The sequence below is a fragment of the Mustelus asterias genome, chromosome 3 (assembly GCF_964213995.1).
Source record: "Mustelus asterias chromosome 3, sMusAst1.hap1.1, whole genome shotgun sequence".
Taxonomy (NCBI): domain Eukaryota; kingdom Metazoa; phylum Chordata; class Chondrichthyes; order Carcharhiniformes; family Triakidae; genus Mustelus; species Mustelus asterias.
In genome coordinates this window covers 111,897,251-111,917,975 of record NC_135803.1, presented here as the reverse complement: position 1 = coordinate 111,917,975, position 20,725 = coordinate 111,897,251, and the positions used below count along the sequence as shown (strand labels likewise).

The 20,725-nt window shown below is 43.4% G+C and overlaps 1 protein-coding gene across 1 annotated transcript in view; it reads right to left on the bottom strand.

The window, feature by feature from the left end:
* Window positions 1–5,269: 5,269 nt before the first annotated feature.
* The window catches only part of LOC144491525 (contactin-4-like), a 1,235,140-nt gene continuing 1,219,684 nt past the window's right edge, over window positions 5,270–20,725 (bottom strand). Inside the window, exon 23 of the mRNA XM_078209439.1 lies at window positions 5,270–6,248. Within this exon, the coding sequence (XP_078065565.1) occupies window positions 6,154–6,248 (95 nt within the window). The 3' untranslated portion in view covers window positions 5,270–6,153. The remainder of the gene's footprint in view (window positions 6,249–20,725) is intronic.

Genomic DNA, 20,725 nt, shown 5'->3' with positions numbered 1-20,725 from the left:
GAGCATCCAACCCAGGTCCTATCCCTGTAACCCAACCTATTTATCCTGTCAATTTCCCTAACCTGAATCTTGGGACACTAAGGGACAATTTAGCATGGCCAATCCACCTAACCTGCATATCTTAGAACACTAAGGGGCAATTTTACCATGGCCAATCCACCTAACATGTTCATCTTTGGACTGTCGGAGGAAACTGGAGCACCCAGAGGAAACCCGCACAGACACGGGGAGAATGTGCAAACTCCACACAGACAGTGACCGAAGGCTGGAATCGCACCCGGGTCCCTGGTGCTGAGAGGCAGCAGTGCTAACCAGTGTGCCACCGTGCCATCCACCCCATTATTAAAGATCAATTTTATGGACAAATCTTTGAAGAACAGTGTGGCTATCATTTTCAAACTTTATGGAACTATAAGACTGAGTTTGTGCCAATTCATTCAGTTTTTAATGCTTATCTTGTACAGATACCAATACATGAAAATATACGACACTCGTAGTAAAAATCATCTCAAGCAAAAATAAAAATATTGAAAGTACAACAGTTGGGAAGAAAAGTAATAGACCTGTTGCCAGCTACAGGTTAAAATGTAAATAAATCAATTTAATTATACAATTAACGGTCTTGAACCTAGGAGGTGTCCATTGTATCATACCTTTAAAGGACATAATTGTCGAATCATTGTTGGCCATGGATAAATCCTACCTCCAAAACGTCACAAGTTGTTCTGGCATAAAAATCACGATTAGGTCAAATAAGTACTTAACTATTTTCTGTTAATGAAAGACGAACAAATCAAAAGTAACAAATTTACCCATGGGGAGAAATTAACCAAAAGAAAACCAAATGATCAAAACTCTAATTCAGGGTTTCCCAAACTTTTCCAGCCATGGAACCCTTTTGACCTCCCAGAGTTCTGATGGAACGGTTAAACCACAAAAATTGAATGTTTTGTGCAAGAGGTACAAACAGACAAAAGCAAATTTATAAAGTATTTCACATTTCTTATATGTATACATTTATTATAATTAAAAAGTTATCTGATTCAACAAGTACTTAAGTTATACCTTCTTTTTGTCATTTTTAATGGGAAGTGTGATGTTGCTTCTTTTGCTCACAAATTTGTTTGATATTAAGAGTGTTGCTGGAAAGTTGGATTCGCATAGCATGGACACACATCTCTCATACACACCAACACACTCTCACCTCTCCCTCTTTCTCTCATACACACTCTCATCTCTCTCTCTTTGTCATACTCACACTCCAACCTATCTCTCACACACACACGTGCATACCAATCTCTCCCATGCACACAAACACACACACTGATCCTTCTCTCTCACACACACATACGCACATTCACACTCACACCTCATACACCAACACACACATACGTACTCACACTGTTGCCTCTCTCTCATATTCACAAAAACACTCTCACCTCTCTCACACGCATTCACACCTCTCTCTCACACACACACACACACCTCTCTCATGCACACACATTCACACTCTCACCGCTCTCACATTCACACCTCTCACGCAAATACACACACATACTCTCACCTCTCTCACGCAAACACAAACTCACACTCTCACCTCTCTCACGCAAACACACACACTCTCACCTCTCTCACACGAACACACACTCACGCACACTCACCTCTCACACACACACACACACCCACACTCTCACCTCTCACACACACCTGTCTCTCACACACAAACCTCTCTCACACACAAACACACACACACTCACCTATCTCAAACACACACTCACCCTCTCACCTCTCTCTCACACACACACACACTCACCTCGCTCTCACACACAGAAACTCATACATACTCACCCTATCACCTCTCTCTCCATTGCTCCATGGCTGCTTCTCCCACCTTCTGACGCCGCATCCCCTCTCGAACTGTGACCATTTCTCCTCCAGTCCCTTGCTGTTTCTCCTCCAATCTTGTGGCCTCCCATCCCAAGGCCGCAGCCTACCACATTGCGCTGTCCAGTTGCCTTTGCTCTTGGCCTTGCTTGAGACTTCCAATTGCGGCTTTGCCACTATTTCCAGCTCATACAATCAGATTGTAATGTGTGGTTATCTCACAATCAATCAAAATGATACAAGCAGCATGAGAACCCTCTGCTATTTGCTGACCTCCATGATTGGGGCATGTGGTCCAGCACTGAAAACTGAGTAGCTGCAGTCTCAGCAGGGGGCCCAGGTTCACAAGTGTCCGGCACAAATTAAAGCTAGTCTGCATTTCTTAAAGTTACTTTGCATTTCTTAAAAGCTGAGGTGCATTCTGGTTGCAGCAGTAGATGGAACTGATTACGACAGACTTTCTGGAAAAGGAGGAAACTCAAAACAGAACAGCAAGCTGGGGAGAAAGCTCTAGGTTCACTGATAGAACACCTGCGCTGTTAGTGCAGTATTTCAAAATGTTCAATGATCTCACATCGCTTCTCGGCCTTTTGGCTAAGATCAAGTGTAGTTATGCGGATGCTGCACTTGGTTGAGGTCATTGGGTTGCATTTAAGCTTCATATGTTTCATATGAAGCAATTTTTAAAAGCGGTATCTCGGCCTTTTGGCTAAGATGCAAATGAGATCAAGCTTTGGAGGAGGAAATCTCCACCTACTCCAATCAGTTTGGCTCATGTAGATCAGGCCCAGGACAGGGTAAATGGTCGCTTGCCCTGTCTTGTCAGCTTGGATCGGAAATGTCTCAACTTGTTGAGACTCTGAATTGGACTTGATTTGATTGAATTGGAAAAGTATTAAAAAAAAATTCAAAATGTTCAATGACCTCACACAAGTGGTCAAGAGAATTGACAATAGCTTCAAATCCCAATTCCCACCTACCACACCTCCAATCACTTAGCTCAATTCACCACATTCTCATTTCTCACCCATCCACAATATCTAGCAATCAGTAGACTCGTGCCAAAAAATATGGGCCACCTCAGCGTCACACACTTGCTGCTGCAAGGTTCAGACCCACATCTTACAGTTTTCTCAGACCTTGCTGTAATGCAGTATTTGATGGCCATTGCCTCAGCTTCCATTGCAATGGAAGCTCAGTCTGAGATTGTGATGGCACGGGACCTCTGCTTCTTGCCATACAAGCTCAGCTTTGTGCCATGCAGGCACAGACTGCGATTATCATGGCTGCAGAAACCAGTGCTCAAAGGACAGGACATCTTACTAATGTAGAGCTACAATTTTCAGTGCGGGATAACCTAGATCACTTTAACAACCAGAGGAAAAAAAATGGGGAGCTGTAGGTCATGTAGAGAGACTCCGAATGTGTGTGTGTGCATTTTTGGTGTTACGGTTTCTATCCTGCTCCTATGTAACTGTGATATCCAGAGTGTACTGTGACAAGCAGGCAGAAAATACACTAATAACAATTGTGAGGTGTGACCAACAGTGAAAAATAATTTTTTTAAAAAGGTCTGATATTTTCTCCAGTGTTTAAAACGCATTCTGCAATTAAATACAAATTAGGACACAACTTGAGGTAAGATTTTTTTCTGAGGAGTGTTGTGGGGTCACATATGGAAAATTAAGAAGTGCTTTGATGTTGAACTTGACACTGAGGCCAGATTTGGTCAGTCAGTCAGGCTGTAGTTACAGCAAGTGACTAACTTGAAGTGCTAGGCATTTTGACCATGAATGGTTGCAAATGATGCCTTTCTGGATGATTTTTCATCAATGGCAGCTTCAGCTAGAGCTAGAAAAGCACGATTAGAAGTCAGGAAAGGGGAAGGTATCTTATGTTTGCATGAACGACTGAGAAGAAGAAAATTTTGAGTTAGAAATAAATGCAATGGCTCCTTCTTCAGGAAATAATACAAATTCATCATGTAGCTAAAGAAAAAAAAATCATAGCGGTAACTACAAGTAGACTTTGAGGAGAGTAAAAAGTATTTTCTGCCTGAAAATGTGGTAAAGATGGGAACCCTCACAACATTTAAGAAGCATTTAGATGAGCACTTGAAACACCATAGCATACAGGGCTACAAACCAAGTGCTCGAAAATGGGATGAAAATAGATAGGTGTATGATGGCTGGCGCAGACACAATGGGCCAGAGAGACTATCTGTTTATTGTAAAACTCGATGTCATTAGTTGCATCTTAATCATGTTTTCTAAGCAGGAAGGAAAATCTATTACAGCTACTGTATCCATGTGATATGTATCTCTGGTATCAGTAAGGTATGCAATATTTTTATCAAAACTAATCAGCTGATATATTGCCTCAGTGATTTATTGGACCATGTTTGCCGTCAGAACAAATGTCATAGATTACAGCCTGAAAGTTAAGTGCTGAATGTACAAGCTGAAACCGTGCATAAAAATGGGCATATAGATTCTGAGCGCACAAGGCAAAGGACACGGTAGTTTCTTAACCAATCAGATTTAAGAATTGCAAAAAAGTATAAGGACTGAGAATGAACTGTGAATTAGAATGAGTGAAATCAATGTAATGTCAGGTGTAGGAACAGCAAGGAAGAGAGTGGAAGAGAGATTGCATTGAGCAAGTGGAAAGGGAGATAGAAAGGAAAAGTTAAAAAAAAAGAACTTGAAAAAAAATCAGGAGCAATACTGCCTGAGCAATTCCACAGAAGCTCAAGTTGTGTGCATATTTTAGCCCTTTGTGTGCACAGTGTTTAAACTGCACCTAGCTTGCATGATGCATCTCTAAAATCCTCATTCGCAACTTGAGTTCATAGTTAAATCATAATTGATCACATCATAAAATTGACTCCCAGCATATATCTTGACCACATCTGGTAAAAAGATGGGATCATGAAATGTTAGCTGTTTATGACAAATGGGAAACAGTGACCTACAGGATTATTAAGAGAAGGATAATGGGGGAAAACTGTTTCAGGACAGATTTATTTCAAAGGATTCTGTCAAATTACTATTTACAGAATTAAGCAAACAATATTTAAATGTAAATACTGCTGCCTACATTAACAGTGGCCAGTCATAACAGACGAATGAAAAATATAAAACAGATTTGAAATTTAAAAAACATAGTTGTAAACAATTATTTTTTGGAAAGTAGATCAAACCTTTAAAAGACTATAACAACAATACAGATTCAATCTGGTAAACGAACTGACTTCAGCTCACCTCTACAACTATACTAGTAATAGAGCTTATTGTAAAGTGATGTTGCTCCTCACATATATTTACAAATATGCACTGAAAGACTTTATGTACATTAATTTAACAGCAATATAAATGCACCTTCACATGCAACATCACAGATTATTTTACCTTTTTGATCTGTTTCTTGTTTCTTTTTTCCCCCACTATGCCATAAACTTTGTAATTATGCTGCATATTACACTTATACCATTGCATACCTCATAATCAATTTTAGGCTTCTTCATCATCATTAAATTTAATTCAATTTCATTGTTTGCCACTACATTAGAATACACGACGTAATCCAGGTTCTGCTTTGCTTGTTGCAGCAAAAAATATAATGTATTTAAAATAAGAATTAAGTGTGGTGAGATGTGGAAATTAATACATACATTTTACTTTTCATTTGTTATGACTGTACCTGGATATTTCAGAGAAACCTTTGTTATTTAAGGTATAGCTATTGCACCAATGTTATCTGGTTAAATCTCCTATTTTAGTACAAGCATCAGTGATTTCATTATAGGTGACAAGTCTGAAAATTGTATTACAATGTTAAAAAGCTACAACACATTCCAAAATACATCAAACGAATTGTGTTAAATAATAACTTTCAAAATATTGAACATTTCACAAGTATAAATATAACCATCTGTACATTATATGCAAACTGTTACGATTGCACGCTTTGGTAACATCAAGTGTCTGATGTTTTTCAGATGTTGACTTTAGTGCATTTGAAAAACCCAAAAGAAACCTCAGGCAAAGAACGTATCTCTCAATTTAATCTGGTGGATGAATTGTATTGGTAATTATAGGTATGTCCACATAAATTTGAAATGACAAAGCATACAGTAATAAAGATTTATAGGAAAAGATAACATTGGTGAGTCATTAAATGCACACTAGCAAAATTTCCAGATTTACTCATTATAAGTCTTTAGATTGTTGACTGATTATATGATGTTAGGTAGGTCAGTGTAAGCTTTCACCATAATGCTGATCGAGCTGACAGAGACAGCACTATTGTGCTAAAGGCTGACAATGTGCAGGCATTTGATGCTGAACTTCCACCATCTGGATCTGTGAAGAGAAACAGAAGGCAGTTATTTAGCATTTCAAAATCAGTTTTTGAAAGATGTATAAACGTGACTTTGTACAAATGATGTACAATTTTTAAAAATAAATGCAAAAACAAGACTGGTAAATGTATTTCATTTTCTTCCACAGGAATTGGATTATAAAATAATGTTATGCCTGTTTCACAGAGCCAGGGAAATGTGAGGCCTGGAATTTGCATGCTGTCATTACTCCTGTGAGTCTGCACATGTGATGTTAACTGCAGAAATCCAGAAAAACCTCTCTGGTCCTGAAAACTAAGCTTATGTTTGGGGATTGTCAAATTTCTCCATTATGATATTACTCCATTTTAAAAAGTAAGTTTGTTGGCAATTGTTCAGTTTTTATCTTAATCCTTTGTGCATGTCCCAATTATGTATTTCACTTTCTGTCTGAATTAATTAAAAATGAAGGATTATCAGTGCTTTTTACCACCTGCATTTCTGTCACTGGATGTTTATCCTGTGCTGGACTTGAATGATCTTCTTGATTTGGTGCCAAATTCAAATTGACATCAGGAAAAAGGAAACCCACATCACAGAGATCACTAGATCTTTGTGGAGGCTTTGTTTGATGCCAGCAGCAAGTGATGTTGCTTTGCTACTGACAGTGAAGTCCCGGCCACATATATTTTCCTTTGGTTAACGATTATCACTTTTTCAGACTCAAGTCAACTCTCTCACCAACAAAACGGAATTGAGGAAATGTTTACTGTTTTTCCTCAACACTGGAATGAACACAAATGATTGAAACCTGAAAAGGCTGACTTGAGTTCAGACCTGAAAATGAACTGAAAGATGCGCCACGGAGATTTGGATAGGCTAAGTGAGTGGGCAAAAATTTGGCAGATGGAATACAATGTGAAGAAATGTGAAGTTATTCACTTTGATAGGAAAAACAGAAATACAAAGCATTTATTAAATGGTGAGAGGCAGGGAAGTGTTGAACTTCAAAGGGACATGGGTGTCCTTGTTCATGGGTCACTGAAAGCTAACATGCAGGTGTAAAGATGTCTTACTGCAATTATATAGAGCCTTAGTGAGAAAACACTTGGGGCAGGATTTTACGGCCTCGCTCATCCTGAAACCGTAAAATCCCACCTGAGGTCAATGGACCTTTCCATGGTCCGTCCCTTGCCTGCTCCGATTCTCGTGGCAGGCGGATGGTAAAATTCCAGCCTTGAAGTATTGTGTGCAGTTTTTTTTCTCTAAAAGAAAGGTATACATGCCATGGAGGGAGTGCTAGATTTCTACACAGTTAAAACATCAGGGCTACGGGGATAGTGCAGGAAAATTGTGTTGAAGTCAAAGATCTGTCACCATCTCATTGAATGGTGGGGTGGGCTTAAAGGGCTGAACGATCTACTCGAGCTTCTAATTCTTATGTTCTTAAAAATCAATCTAAAAATTCACACATTTGACAAAAGTTCAGGGTAAACAATAAAATCCTTCAAATAGACCAGTGTCCCAGCACCTTAGAATGTTTCTTTTATTTGAGTGCATTTTTAGTAAGATAGTTGCCAATTTGGCTTTTGACTGAAAAATAACCTGTCTTTCCACAAAAGCAGGTTAAACTTTGGACTAAATAGAACCTTGCAATGATATATTGTGGGGAAAAAAAATCTGCAAATGTTTATTACTTTTTGAGGGGAAGCAAACTGTGGAGATCAAGATGATCACCTTTGCATCAGATTCAGCAAAAGTGTTTGAGACTGAGCACAATTAGAAGCAGAATAACAATTTCTCTCCACTGAACTATTTGTCTCTGCCCCACCCTCAGATAAGCACAGAATTCCATTAGCACAGCAATCCCCTCTTCTCTAATAGCCAATTCCCTCATCTTAGAGTTAACCTGTCAAATTATGCAGATGTAAACTCGACTCAAATCCTTTGTGCAGAACCTTGACCATGATCAACTCTTAACCCACACCAGGCTCAGGTGGATTGCCGGAAAGCTGAGGAAAACTGGCTAAACCTCATGACACTGTGACGTTAGTGTATGATGCACCTCAATGAGCACCCGGAAACAAGGCTTTAGTACTGAAGGCTTTAATACATTAACAATGAAACTACTAACACAAATTCACCCGTTCAGACTGAAGGGGTCCTGCCGGAGCAGGGGGTCTTATACCCTGCCACCGGAGGCGGGACCCCACTGGAGTGTGCCATGATAACACTTAGGACAGGTAAACACCCTATCCCAACAACCTAGTACAACCCCCATAACAACAACACCCTAGCCCAACAGTAACACAATAACAACCCCAGTGGTGAACCAACGATGGTTCACCACATTCACCCCTCCTTTAGGAACCAAAGGTGGCGGGGTGGATGAAAACAGACAATGACAAAAAAAAATAACAGGATTCACAAGTCCAGACGGTCTGGAGGACCACACCGACGCTGCGATCTTCTCAACACCGGTTGCGAAACCGGAGCAGGTGCTTGCGGTGGCTCTCTCAAAGCAACATCTGGCTGTTCCCTCAAAGACTCCCGGGCCGGCCGGCCCTGATGAGGCGATGGTGCAGGGGATCCTGGAACGTTTGGTGGTGGTGGTGGTGGTGATGATGGTGGCGCTGATCTCCGAGTCTCAGGCAAGCTGTACATGGGAGTAAAAGTGTTATGCACTGGTCCCGGTGCTGACCGCGCCACGTCTGGGGAAGTAATGAGGAGTAGTGGATCTGTGACTGGGGGAATAGGAGCGACAGGAGTTGCTACGTCCCCTGCGGGCGCCAGGTCTCTAATGGAGACAGTGTCCTCTCACCCGTCAGGATATGCCACATAGGCATACTGAGGGTTGGCGTGGAGGAGTTGGACCGGTTCGACCAAGGGGTCGGACTTGCGAGCCCTCACATGGCGCCGCAGAAGGACGGGTCCTGGGTACGTCAACCAGGCTGGCAATGAGGTCCCCGAGGACGACTTCCGAGGGAATGAGAACATCCTCTCGTGGGGAGTAGCATTGGTTGCCGAACACAGGAGGGAGCGGATAGAATGGAGCGCATTTGGAAGGACCTCCTGCCACCGGGAGACTGGAAGGCCCTTGGATTTCAGTGCCAGTAGGACAGCCTTCCAGACTGTAGCATTCTCCCTTTCCACCTGTCCGTTACCCCTAGGGTTGTAGCTCGTGGTTCTACTAGAGGCAATCCCGAATGAGAGCAGGAATTGCCTCAAGTCGTTGCTCATGAACGACGAGCCCCTGTCGCTATGAATATAGCAGGGGTACCCGAACAGGGTAAAAAGCTCACTGAATGCCTTGATGACGGTGGCAGTCGACGTGTCCGCACAGGGGAAAACAAACGGAAACTGGGAAAATTCGTCTATTATGTTAAGAAAATAGACATTCCGATCCGTTGAGGGAAGGGGGCCCTTAAAATCTACACTCAGCCTCTCAAAAGGGCGAGTGGCCTTGACCAAATGTGCCCGGTCTGGTCGATAAAAGTGTGGTTTGCATTCTGCGCAAATCCGACAACTTCTAGTAACTGACCTGACCTCCTCCACCGAGTAGGGTAGGTTGCGGGCTTTTATGAAGTGGTAGAGTCTGGTGACTCCAGGATGACACAGATCATTGTGGAGAGCCTTCAAGCGGTCCTCCTGCATGATGGCGCATGTTCCGCGCGAGAGGGCATCCGAGGGCTCATTGAGCTTCCCTGGACAATACATAATATCGTAATTATAGGTGGAGAGCTCAATTCTCCACCGCAAGATCTTATCGTTCTTGATCTTGCCCCTCTGCGTGTTACTAAACATAAACGCCACGGATCGTTGATCCGTGATCAGGGTGAACCGCTTACCTGCCAGGTAATGGCGCCAGTGTCTGACTGCCTCCACAATGGCCTGAGCCTCCTTCTCCACCGCTGAGTGCCGAATTTCGGGGCCTTGAAGGGTGCGGGAAAAAAACGCGACGGGCCTGCCTGCCTGGTTTAGTGTGGCGGCTAGGGCGAAATCAGATGCATCACTCTCCACCTGGAAGGGGATGGATTCATCCACCGCGTGCATCGTGGCTTTCGAAATGTCGCTTTTCAAAACCTTGAAGGCCAATTGGGCCTCCGGCGTAAGTGGGAAGGTTGTGGACTTAATGAGCGGACGAGCTTTGTCCGCATAGTTGGGGACCCACTGTGCATAGTACGAAAAGAACCCGAGGCATCTCCTGAGTGCTTTCTTGCTAGCGGGCAAGGGAAGTTCAGTGAGTGGTCGCATACGGTCTGGATCAGGGCCAATGACCCCGTTTTCCACCACGTATCCGAGGATGGCTAACTTACGCGTACGGAATACGCACTTCTCCCTGTTATAGGTCAGATTCAGGCGAGATGCAGTGCGCAGAAAGTGTTGGAGATTCGTGTCATGGTCCTGCTGGTCATGGCCGCAGATGGTGACGTTATCCAGGTACGGGAAGGTAGCCCGCAACCCGTTCTGGTCCACCATTCGGTCCATAGCACGCTGGAAGACCGAGACCCCATTGGTGACACCAAATGGAACCCTGAGGAATTGGTATAGACGACCATCCGCCTCAAAGGCCGTATATTGTCGGTCCTCTGGGCGGATGGGGAGTTGATGGTAGGCGGACTTAAGGTCTATGGTAGAAAACACTCGGTACTGCGCAATCTGATTGACCATATCAGAAATGCGCGGGAGAGGATACGCATCCAGCTGCGTGTATCTATTAATGGTCTGACTATAGTCGATGACCATCCGAGGTTTGTTCCCGCTTTTGACTACCACGACCTGCGCTCTCCACGGACTAGCACTGGCCTGTATGATCCCTTCCTTGAGGAGCCGCTGAACCTCAGATCTAATAAAGATCCGGTCCTCAGCGCTGTAACGCCTACTTTTAGTAGCGATGGGCTTGCAGCCAGGTACCAGATTTTTAAAAAGGGATGGTGTCGTGATCTTCAGGGTGGATAGATTGCACGCGGGGCGTTTTGGGCAATTTGGAGGCTGCGGCTGGTTCCCTACGGCCAGTGAAGGGAGTGGCCCACCGTACTGTAGGATCACACTCTTCATGTGGACCATAAAATTTAGTCCGAGGAGAATTGGCGCGCAAAGGTGAGGTAACACAAGGAGCCTGTATTGCTCGTAGACTGTGCCCTGTACCTCAAGAGTTACCATACATCGTCCTTGGATCGGTACAGACCGGGACTGTGATGCCATAGAAATGGTCTGCTTGGCAGGGAGAACCCGGAGTCCACACCTTTTAGCAGTTTCAGGGTGTATGAAACTTTCGGTGCTCCCACTGTCAAACAGACAATTTACAGTTCTGCCACTAACCTTTACCTCCATCATAGAATGTTCCAGTCTGTAATGCCTGGTCTGATCCAGAGAGATCGACGCCACCGTTGGCCCCTGGGCGTCACTGCATGCTGCCGATGTGGATGCTGAGGACCCCTGCTGGTCGCTCCTAGTCGTCGTGGACCATGATGGCCGCCCCCATGAATCGCACATGGGCGAGGGCGCCAAGCGCAGCGACTCCTGGTGGTCTTCCTCCTCCTCTGTTTGCCACGATGGCGCCGTCCTGAGGTCGCACGTGGTCGGACCTCGTGGGTACTGCAGCGCCGAAGGAGATGGTCTCCGTTCTGGAGGGTTACAAGCTGCACTGCCGTTTTTAGGTTTGGACCTGCAGACTTTGCTGTAGTGGCCTTTTTTACCGCACTGGCTGCAGATTGCCGTTCTTGCCGGACACTGCTGCCGTGGATGCTTAGCCCCACCGCAAAAATAGCATCGCTGGCCCCCTGGAGCTGCCGCCGTCGTCGAATCGATCTGGGAGCGCGGGTTCGCGGGGCGAGGAGGGAGCAGAGCTTGCTCCAACCACGTTGACTGCACGTGGTCCTCGGGGTACAGCGCCAAGCTCTTCGACGCCGCCTCCAACCTCACGGCCATCCCCATTGCCTGGGTCAAGTTGAGTTTCCCCTTTTCTAGTAATTTAAGTCTGATATACGAGGACCCTACCCCTGCTACGAACGCGTCTCGGGCGAGGTCGTGCATGTACTGCTCGGCGGAGACGTCCTTACAGTCACAAGCCCTGGCAAGCTGCAGGAGTTCATTGGCGTAGTCTTCTATGGTCTCGCCCGACTGCCGACGTCGTGTAGCGAGGAGATAACGAGCGTGAATCTCGTTGGGTGGCGTAATGTACCTATTCTTTAGGAGCTCGACGGCACCCTGGTAAGTGGAAGCTGCACGAATGGCTAGGTAAATCGTGTCGCTTACCCTTGCGTGGAGGACCTGGAGTCTATCACTGTCCGTAGTGATAGCTACCGAGGCTGCCAGGTAGTCCTCGAAGCACTTCCACCAATGTTCGAACGTGTTAGCTGCACCGACCGCACGTGGGTCCAGTGTCAGACGATCCGGTTTTAGGATCTGCTCCATATTCTCAGTTAATGTATTAAATTGATGCACTTCAATGAGCACCCGGAAACAAGGCTTTAGTACTGAAGGCTTTAATACATTAACAATGAAACTACTAACACAAATTCACCCGTTCAGACTGAAGGGGTCCTGCCGGAGCAGGGGGTCTTATACCCTGCCACCGGAGGCGGGACCCCACTGGAGTGTGCCATGATAACACTTAGGACAGGTAAACACCCTATCCCAACAACCTAGTACAACCCCCATAACAACAACACCCTAGCCCAACAGTAACACAATAACAACCCCAGTGGTGAACCAACGATGGTTCACCACAGTGTACCTTTAAGAAAGTTTTTTAAAATCAGGGTTTCTGCAGCTCTCTCAGCTTCGGTGGTTTCTTCGCTCACAGCTTTAGTGATGTCATTGTTGCCAGCTTGGTTTTGTCCTTTAATGTCCTTTTATTGCTACTTAAGTGGTTTAAATAGGGTTATTTGTGTTTACTCTGGGATTAGTTTCGCCATCTTGCATTGTTAGAACAGTCATGTGTTTTTGGACAGTTTTTTTCCAAGTGAGTTTAAGGTTTCATTTTCAGTTCTGAGCTGCAGTTGGGTTTTAACAGGGATAGCAAGCTGAACAGAAGTCTTTCTCTCCCTGTTTTATGTGGAAATTCTGCTGGTGGTCTTAAAGCAAGATTTTGCCTTCCTGAAGGAAAGAATCTGCTGTTAGTAGTTTGCCTAAAGTCCCTGATGTTCTGGGAAGCTGTTCCAACTTCAACCTGTTCTGAGTGTATCAAGACTGAGAGTTTTCAATTCTCCAACCAAAGGTCTCAATTTCCAGTATTACGTGAGCATTAGTCTGTAAATCACAGAATCCCTACAGTGCAGAAGGAGGCTATTCGGCCCATCAAACCTGCACTGACAACAATCCCACCCAGGCCCATTCCCCATGTATTTACTCTGCTAATCCCCCTGATACTAAGGGACAATTTTGCATGGCCAATTAACCCGCACATCTTTGGAATGTGGGAGCAAACTGGAGCACCCGGAGGAATCCCATGTAGACACGGGGAGAACGTGCAAACTCCACACAGATACCTGAGGCCGGAATCAAACCCGGGTCCCTGGCGCTGTGAGGCAGCAGTGCTAACCACTGTGCCACCGTGCCGTGTTAAACCTGTGAAAATGTTTTTTTTAATCTATGGGATTGGGTTGATTGGAACATTGTAGATATCTTTGTTAAGGGTTAGACATTATAGTGGCTGTTTTGTTTCTTGTTTATAATGATAAAAGTTCTCACTAATTTTCTTACTGTACATATTAACTATAATCTTAAATAAACTTTGTTTGATAAAAGCTCCCTAGTGGGTCTTTTGAATTACACCTGAAGTGAAACATCTCATGCTTTTCCTAGCCAAATTCAAGATGCAAAACTTGTGGTTCAGACGGGCTTCATAAAACACTTCGGAGTTTCTGACCTGAACCATAACAGCACTGTCTTCAAATTTTAAAGATCATTTGTATCATTGGAATGTATTCTTAGAATTTAATTTATAAACTGTGCATGTGTCAACAAAATCTATCAATCTAGTCCATATAAATGTTGAACATTGTTTTGGGTTCGTGTTTCAATTATCATTAAATGATTCAAAAAAAGGGCAGCTGTTAGTTTTCAATGGTGGCAGAAAATGAATGACAGAAGATTAGCCAATTGTTTGCATATTCTGTCCATTTGTGCACATCGGCAGAAAGAAAAATAGGGCAGCGTGCATAATAAGCAGCCCCCACTACTGCCCATTTCCCACTGCCACTAAAAGCTAAAATCTACACTGTTTACAGAATGATATTGTGGTAGGTAAAACACAGGATTATCTCATGTAGATAAAAATAGTTACAAGTAACAAGCACCAAAACAACCATAGAGCAAGGGCATTTGACTGGAAGAGAGTAATTCCTCAGGATTGTGGTAAGATTGTTGGTATTCGGCAACACTATAATTGAATCATTAAAAGATGGACTCGAAATGATCTTTGCAACAATTCCATAATGACTCACGAGCCTTTACACAGTCTAATTATTTAGATTTAGGAACATAAATAAGGTCAAACTGTTGCAATCTAATTCCATCTAAATGTCATTTTCCTTTCATCCACAGCTTTGATAATTTCCGTCCCACCAGTTAATTGAGTTCATCTGTTCCAGCAGCAATAAAGGAAATCAGTATCTCAGGAAGAAACTCATTTCAAGAGTTACTGTACTCTAAAGACATTATTCATTTAGATTCTGGCCTTTGAAAAGAGGACCCCAGTATAATATGAATTAGGTTTTGCAAACATATGAAAATCTTTCAAATCTATGAGCATTGTTGAAATTAATTTACACAAAAGAGAATCACATTTGATAATATAAATTACACGCGACAATGTATGGCTGGAGTGCTTACCTGCATAGGTATTCCACCAACAGAACAAATACTCTTGGGTGGTTCTTCATATTTCAGTATTTAACAACTTGTCAGTACTATGGTATTAGTCACTTCTTGTTTTCACATGATTACAAGATAATTATGGATGAGGAAGGCCATTCTTCGTGTCTGCTACATCCATCCAGAACAATCCTAATACTTTTTCCTCAATATAACTTCAAACTGTTTCTGATATGCTTCCAGTTTTTGCCTCCATTACTTATCTCCAAATCTATTCCACATGCTGGCCACTCTGAGCATGAAGGAGAATTTTCTGATATCATTCCTAAAATGGTATTTTACTTGTCTGGCCCCATATTCTACCCTTGCACATAACCACAGAAGCTCAACAGTTCAGAAAGAGGCAATTTGCCCCATCGAGTCTGTACTGACTCTCCGAAAGAGCATCTTATCCAGCAATGCCCCCTTCCCCCCGTGCCCCCCCCCCAACATCCCTGTAGCCCTGTGCATTTACCAAGGATAATCCACCTAACCACACGGTCCTGGACACGAAGAGACAATTTAGCATGGCCAATCCATCTAACCCGCACTTCTTTGGACTGTGGGAGGAAATCAGAGCACCCGGAGGAAACCCACGCAGACATCGAGGGAACGTGCAAACTGCAGAGATAGTCACTCAAAGCCGGAATCAACCCCGGTGCTGTGAGGCAGCAATGTTAACTGCTGTGCTACCTTTTTCCTTTCTCTACCTGGAATGACCTTATATACCTCTGGAAGATCACTTTAATTTTATCAGGGTCGGGGAAGAATTGTTTCACAATTATAGCCATAACTAATAGAAGGGGTAATCTTCAGCTGATCGAACAATTATATTATTCAAAGTAAGGCACTCACTTTTCCAGTTACAGCCACTGAGAACTGGATCAAGTGCCTGGCACTACAGATGCAGTACAACAACATTCATTTAACATTCTATTATCAGAAAAACATGGGGGAGTTTTAATTCTTGGATTAAGTACTCATAAACTCCATGAGAGAAACGTTTTATTAATTCACAAAAAAGGACAGAAGACATTTTATCCTATTGGGCTCTCAGTAACATTTGTTTTATTTAGTACAAGAAAATTATTGCAAGAATTATTTCAGTATTTAGCAAAAAATATTATCTCCTCCAATAGGCTTGAACTCAATAATTTATTCTAACTCAATAAATTCAACCAATGCTAGTTAACAGCACCCATTTAATGTCATAGCATGTGTAAAGTTAAATGGAAATTATTTTGATATAGCTTTCTTGATTCTTTAAGTTTAATTTCCCTCTACTTACCTATTCACATCTGAATGCTGAAGAATATACATCCCAAGGTAATCTAATCAAAAGGTTCAGTTGATGGAACGAATTCCAAGAAGAGTTCAAAATCATCACATACATCTGGAGATTAGATTACGTTTGTCATATCATCACCCAGCAATATGCTCAATGCCGGGGCTCCTCATTAATTGCTCATTGGATCTGAAAGGACAGAACAGGGCAATTCACCTGCTCTCCTTCAGTGGCTGTGCCATTACTCAGCACCTCGACCATAAAGATCAGCTAAGACTGGGATCCTGCGTGCGAGATATGAGATGAACTCCTTCCATGGAGATTTAATAATGCTTAGTTTATGACCAAATTACACAATGTTTTGAAATTAGTTCTTCATCTGAAAAGCACAACTGAGAACTAAATATTATTCTTCCACAGTATGTCAGGGAACTTATTGAGACTTTTAAAGGAGTGAAAATACACAGCTTTGACATTTCAGAAAGATAATTCTGTAGTTCAGTAGTCATCAGATAATTTCAAACCAGGAACACTTGTTGCTCAACATGAATCACGCAAGAGGTTTCGGAAAGCTGGTATATTTTACATGAAATATATTGACACAACACTGAGCTGGAAATGACTGAAATGAAACTTCGGCAGCTTCCCTGGAAATGGAATTCACCCACGAAGAGCTTTTGTTTCTGAACAATGGCGACCTCACCAAGGCAACAACCACAAAATTTTGCCCGTGTACTCAAGTCTTTCATTTACTTCTCCACGTACACAGTTTTAATGAACGAATTAACTTCCTGATATACGCTGACCGGATTCCAGGCCGACACAGAGATTACTACTTTAATAGACTGCACCATAGTAGGTGAATTCTGAAGCAGTTAAAAGAACTAGATTATCTAATTGTTAAATGTGAAATGCTGATAACCCAAGAACAGAAATTACCACAGCTATACTGGGAAATCTGGGAGCTCAAACAGCTGAGTGCTTAACCCCCAACTGAAAGGTCACGAGCTCGAGTTCCAGAGCTGCCTTTCACACAGCTCCTCCTGCCTCACTTGAGTGAATTCTGTCAATCTGGGACAGACCACAAGACATAGAAATGAAGCATCCCATCTTAGAGGGAAAAGGAGATGTCATTCAGATGCCTACATTGCAGACCATCCTGCTGCCCCAGTTGCAGCAGGATACAAAGGGATGATAGAAAGAAATGCAAACAGTACAGACACCTAACAGTGAAGGTTTTATGTACAAACCATCTGGTTTTTGAGCTGATCTCTGATCATTTACCCCAGTAGTCAAAATAAAAATGATAATTGGAAAACTTTCGATTTATTAGGGTCGTGTAGAATACAGATCTTGCCTTTGGATTAAAAACTGCACAGCAGAGGAAAACTCTGGGAAATCAACTCAACTGTAGCAATGCAGACTTGTAAGAGACTGCCAAACATAAGTCGAAGAACATGGTAAGATACAGTTCAAATGGGTAAGGCACTAATTGCCCTCTATCAGCCTAGTATCTCTACCAAGTGAGCATTCTTCATATGCGTGCACGCATGGGCAGAGTGTCAGCATGTCATTTGACCACAAATGGCATCACCGCTGTCAGTGATAATCACACATGAACACTTCCTACAGGGTCACTCATTAGAAATTAAGGAGAAGCACTTTGAGCGATTTTTTTTCTTTTTAGCTGGGTCTCTGAGATTAGTTTATAGAACTATTAATATGACACAAGCTGACACACAGAACAGGAATTGTGCCTGGAAATGTCTGGATCTGCATGATTTTGGTAATCACTTTGTTAACCTATTAAAACACCACAAGAGCTGTTTGCTTAAAAAAGAGACAAAAAACACAATGCATTTCTGAAGTTTGTATTTATTCCTTTTTTTGTGTGTTTGGCCTCATCCATTATTCCTCTCACCAGAACATGTGTATGGCTTTCTTAATGTCCAACATCAGTACGAAATGACTGAACATTTTTCTGGGATAAGCTGCCTGGAAAAGTTCTCTAGTTGCTGTCGCACATGATAATTGGATCTTTATAGGAACTGGTGACACTCAGCCCAATAGGAAAAACCTAGATGGCATTTTGACAAAATCTGGAATTGAAAATTTTCAGTCCTCAAACTTTAATTTCTTTAAAAAATAATTTTCATGTTTAGTACATTTGACACCACAAATGAGATGTCGCACTTAAAATAAAAGGGCAACTGGAAAAAGTAGAGATGACAGCCTGCCTATCAAGAAATTATTACAATTCAGATATGAATTGTAATCGGAACATAGAACATAGAACATAGAACATAGAACATTACAGCGCAGAACAGGCCCTTCGGCCCACGATGTTGCACCGACCAGTTAAAAAAAAACTGTGACCCTCCAACCTAAACCAATTTCTTTTCGTCCATGAACCTATCTACGGATCTCTTAAACGCCCCCAAACTAGGCGCATTTACTACTGATGCTGGCAGGGCATTCCAATCCCTCACCACCCTCTGGGTAAAGAACCTACCCCTGACATCGGTTCTATAACTACCCCCCCTCAATTTAAAGCCATGCCCCCTCGTGCTGGATTTCTCCATCAGAGGAAAAAGGCTATCACTATCCACCCTATCTAAACCTCTAATCATCTTATATGTTTCAATAAGATCCCCTCTTAGCCGCCGCCTTTCCAGCGAAAACAATCCCAAATCCCTCAGCCTCTCCTCATAGGATCTCCCCTCCATACCAGGCAACATCCTGGTAAACCTCCTCTGCACCCTCTCCAAAGCCTCCACATCCTTCCTGTAATGTGGGGACCAGAACTGCACACAGTACTCCAAGTGCGGCCGCACCAGAGTTGTGTACAGTTGCAACATAACGCCACGACTCCTAAATTCAATCCCCCTACCAATAAACGCCAAGACACCATATGCCTTCTTAACAACCCTATCTACTTGATTCCCAACCTTCAGGGATCTATGCACACATACACCTAGATCCCTCTGCTCCTCCACACTACTCAAAGTCCTCCCGTTAGCCCTATACTCAACACATCTGTTATTCCTACCAAAGTGAATTACCTCACACTTCTCCGCAACGTGCATTCTTTTGAATTTCTGAACATGCCAAAATGTTAATTTAATATATTTTGACATCGTGAAATTAAAACCCATGCAAGGAGTCAAATGGTGAAGGGCATAAGCAGATTGTATAAGGAGGTCAGCAAACTGGTTTAGGAGTGTGAGATAAGACAGGGAAGATCACAGAAAATAGATTGTAGCACATAAACAAGAGAGCTGCAGATTTCAACAGGCCTTCTTAGACAAGTCTGAAGCTGACAACCTTCATTAAAGCATCCAAAGATCAACAAAACTGGGTCTAAAGAGTCACCTATTGACATATTTTGTTAACTTCATCCTGATTATGATTTTTTTAAACCTATTTACTGAAATCAAATATTATGGGCCTCATGTTGCCATCAAGTTACACCCGTTTTCGGGCGCGAAAACTTGGTCAAGTCGGGCATGAAGCGAGTAGTGCAATCCGCGACCGCCTCCGCATCCGTTCCCCCTTTACCAAGAGCCTAAAATGGCTGTGATCGGGACTGTGTCCGAAACAGGCGTGACGGCAATTTAAATGCATTTGAATGCATTTCAATTGAATTAATGGGCTGGAGGCCCAACTTTACCAACACTTCCTCCTTTACCACTGCATTCGCCAAATCCTGAATCGGCGCGAATCAGACATGCTCACTAAAAGTCTGACTCAGGCGTTCCATCAGTGAGGTTTAGTGAGGAGGTAAGTGCATAGTGTCCAACAGCTATTTGCTACTCTTGTTGTTGCAGCCATTTTCTGTCTCGGGTCGGTGGTGCCTCTACAAGTGTGTGGGGGGATGGGGGACTCTTGCTCTGCAGGGTCTCCGATGTCCGACTTGCAGCACGGACCCAGGTCTCAGCACTGACCTAGGGTCTTGCGGTGCTGCTGGGTCATAGTGCACTCAGCTCACTTCCAGCTGAAGGAGGTGCACAAAGCCCTTGCAAATAGCACTGCTACAGCCTCTCAACTTTGCAAGGAGCTGTGATCGTGGGGAGCATGTGGCTGGGGGAATTGGGGGTGGGGGGGCGGCCATGATTGTGGGATGCATGTGGCTGGGGGAATTGGGGGGGCTGTGATTGTGGGGAGCATGTGGCTGCGGGAATTGGGGGGGGTGGCTGTGATTATAGGGAGCATGTGGCTGGGGAAATGGGGGGGCTGTGATTGTGGGGAGCACGTGGTTGGGGGAATTGGGGGGTATGGACAGTGACTGTTGATGTGCTAGAGGCAAACAGTGTTCCATAACCTCTACATGTGGTCCTCTCCATCTCCCCCCACAC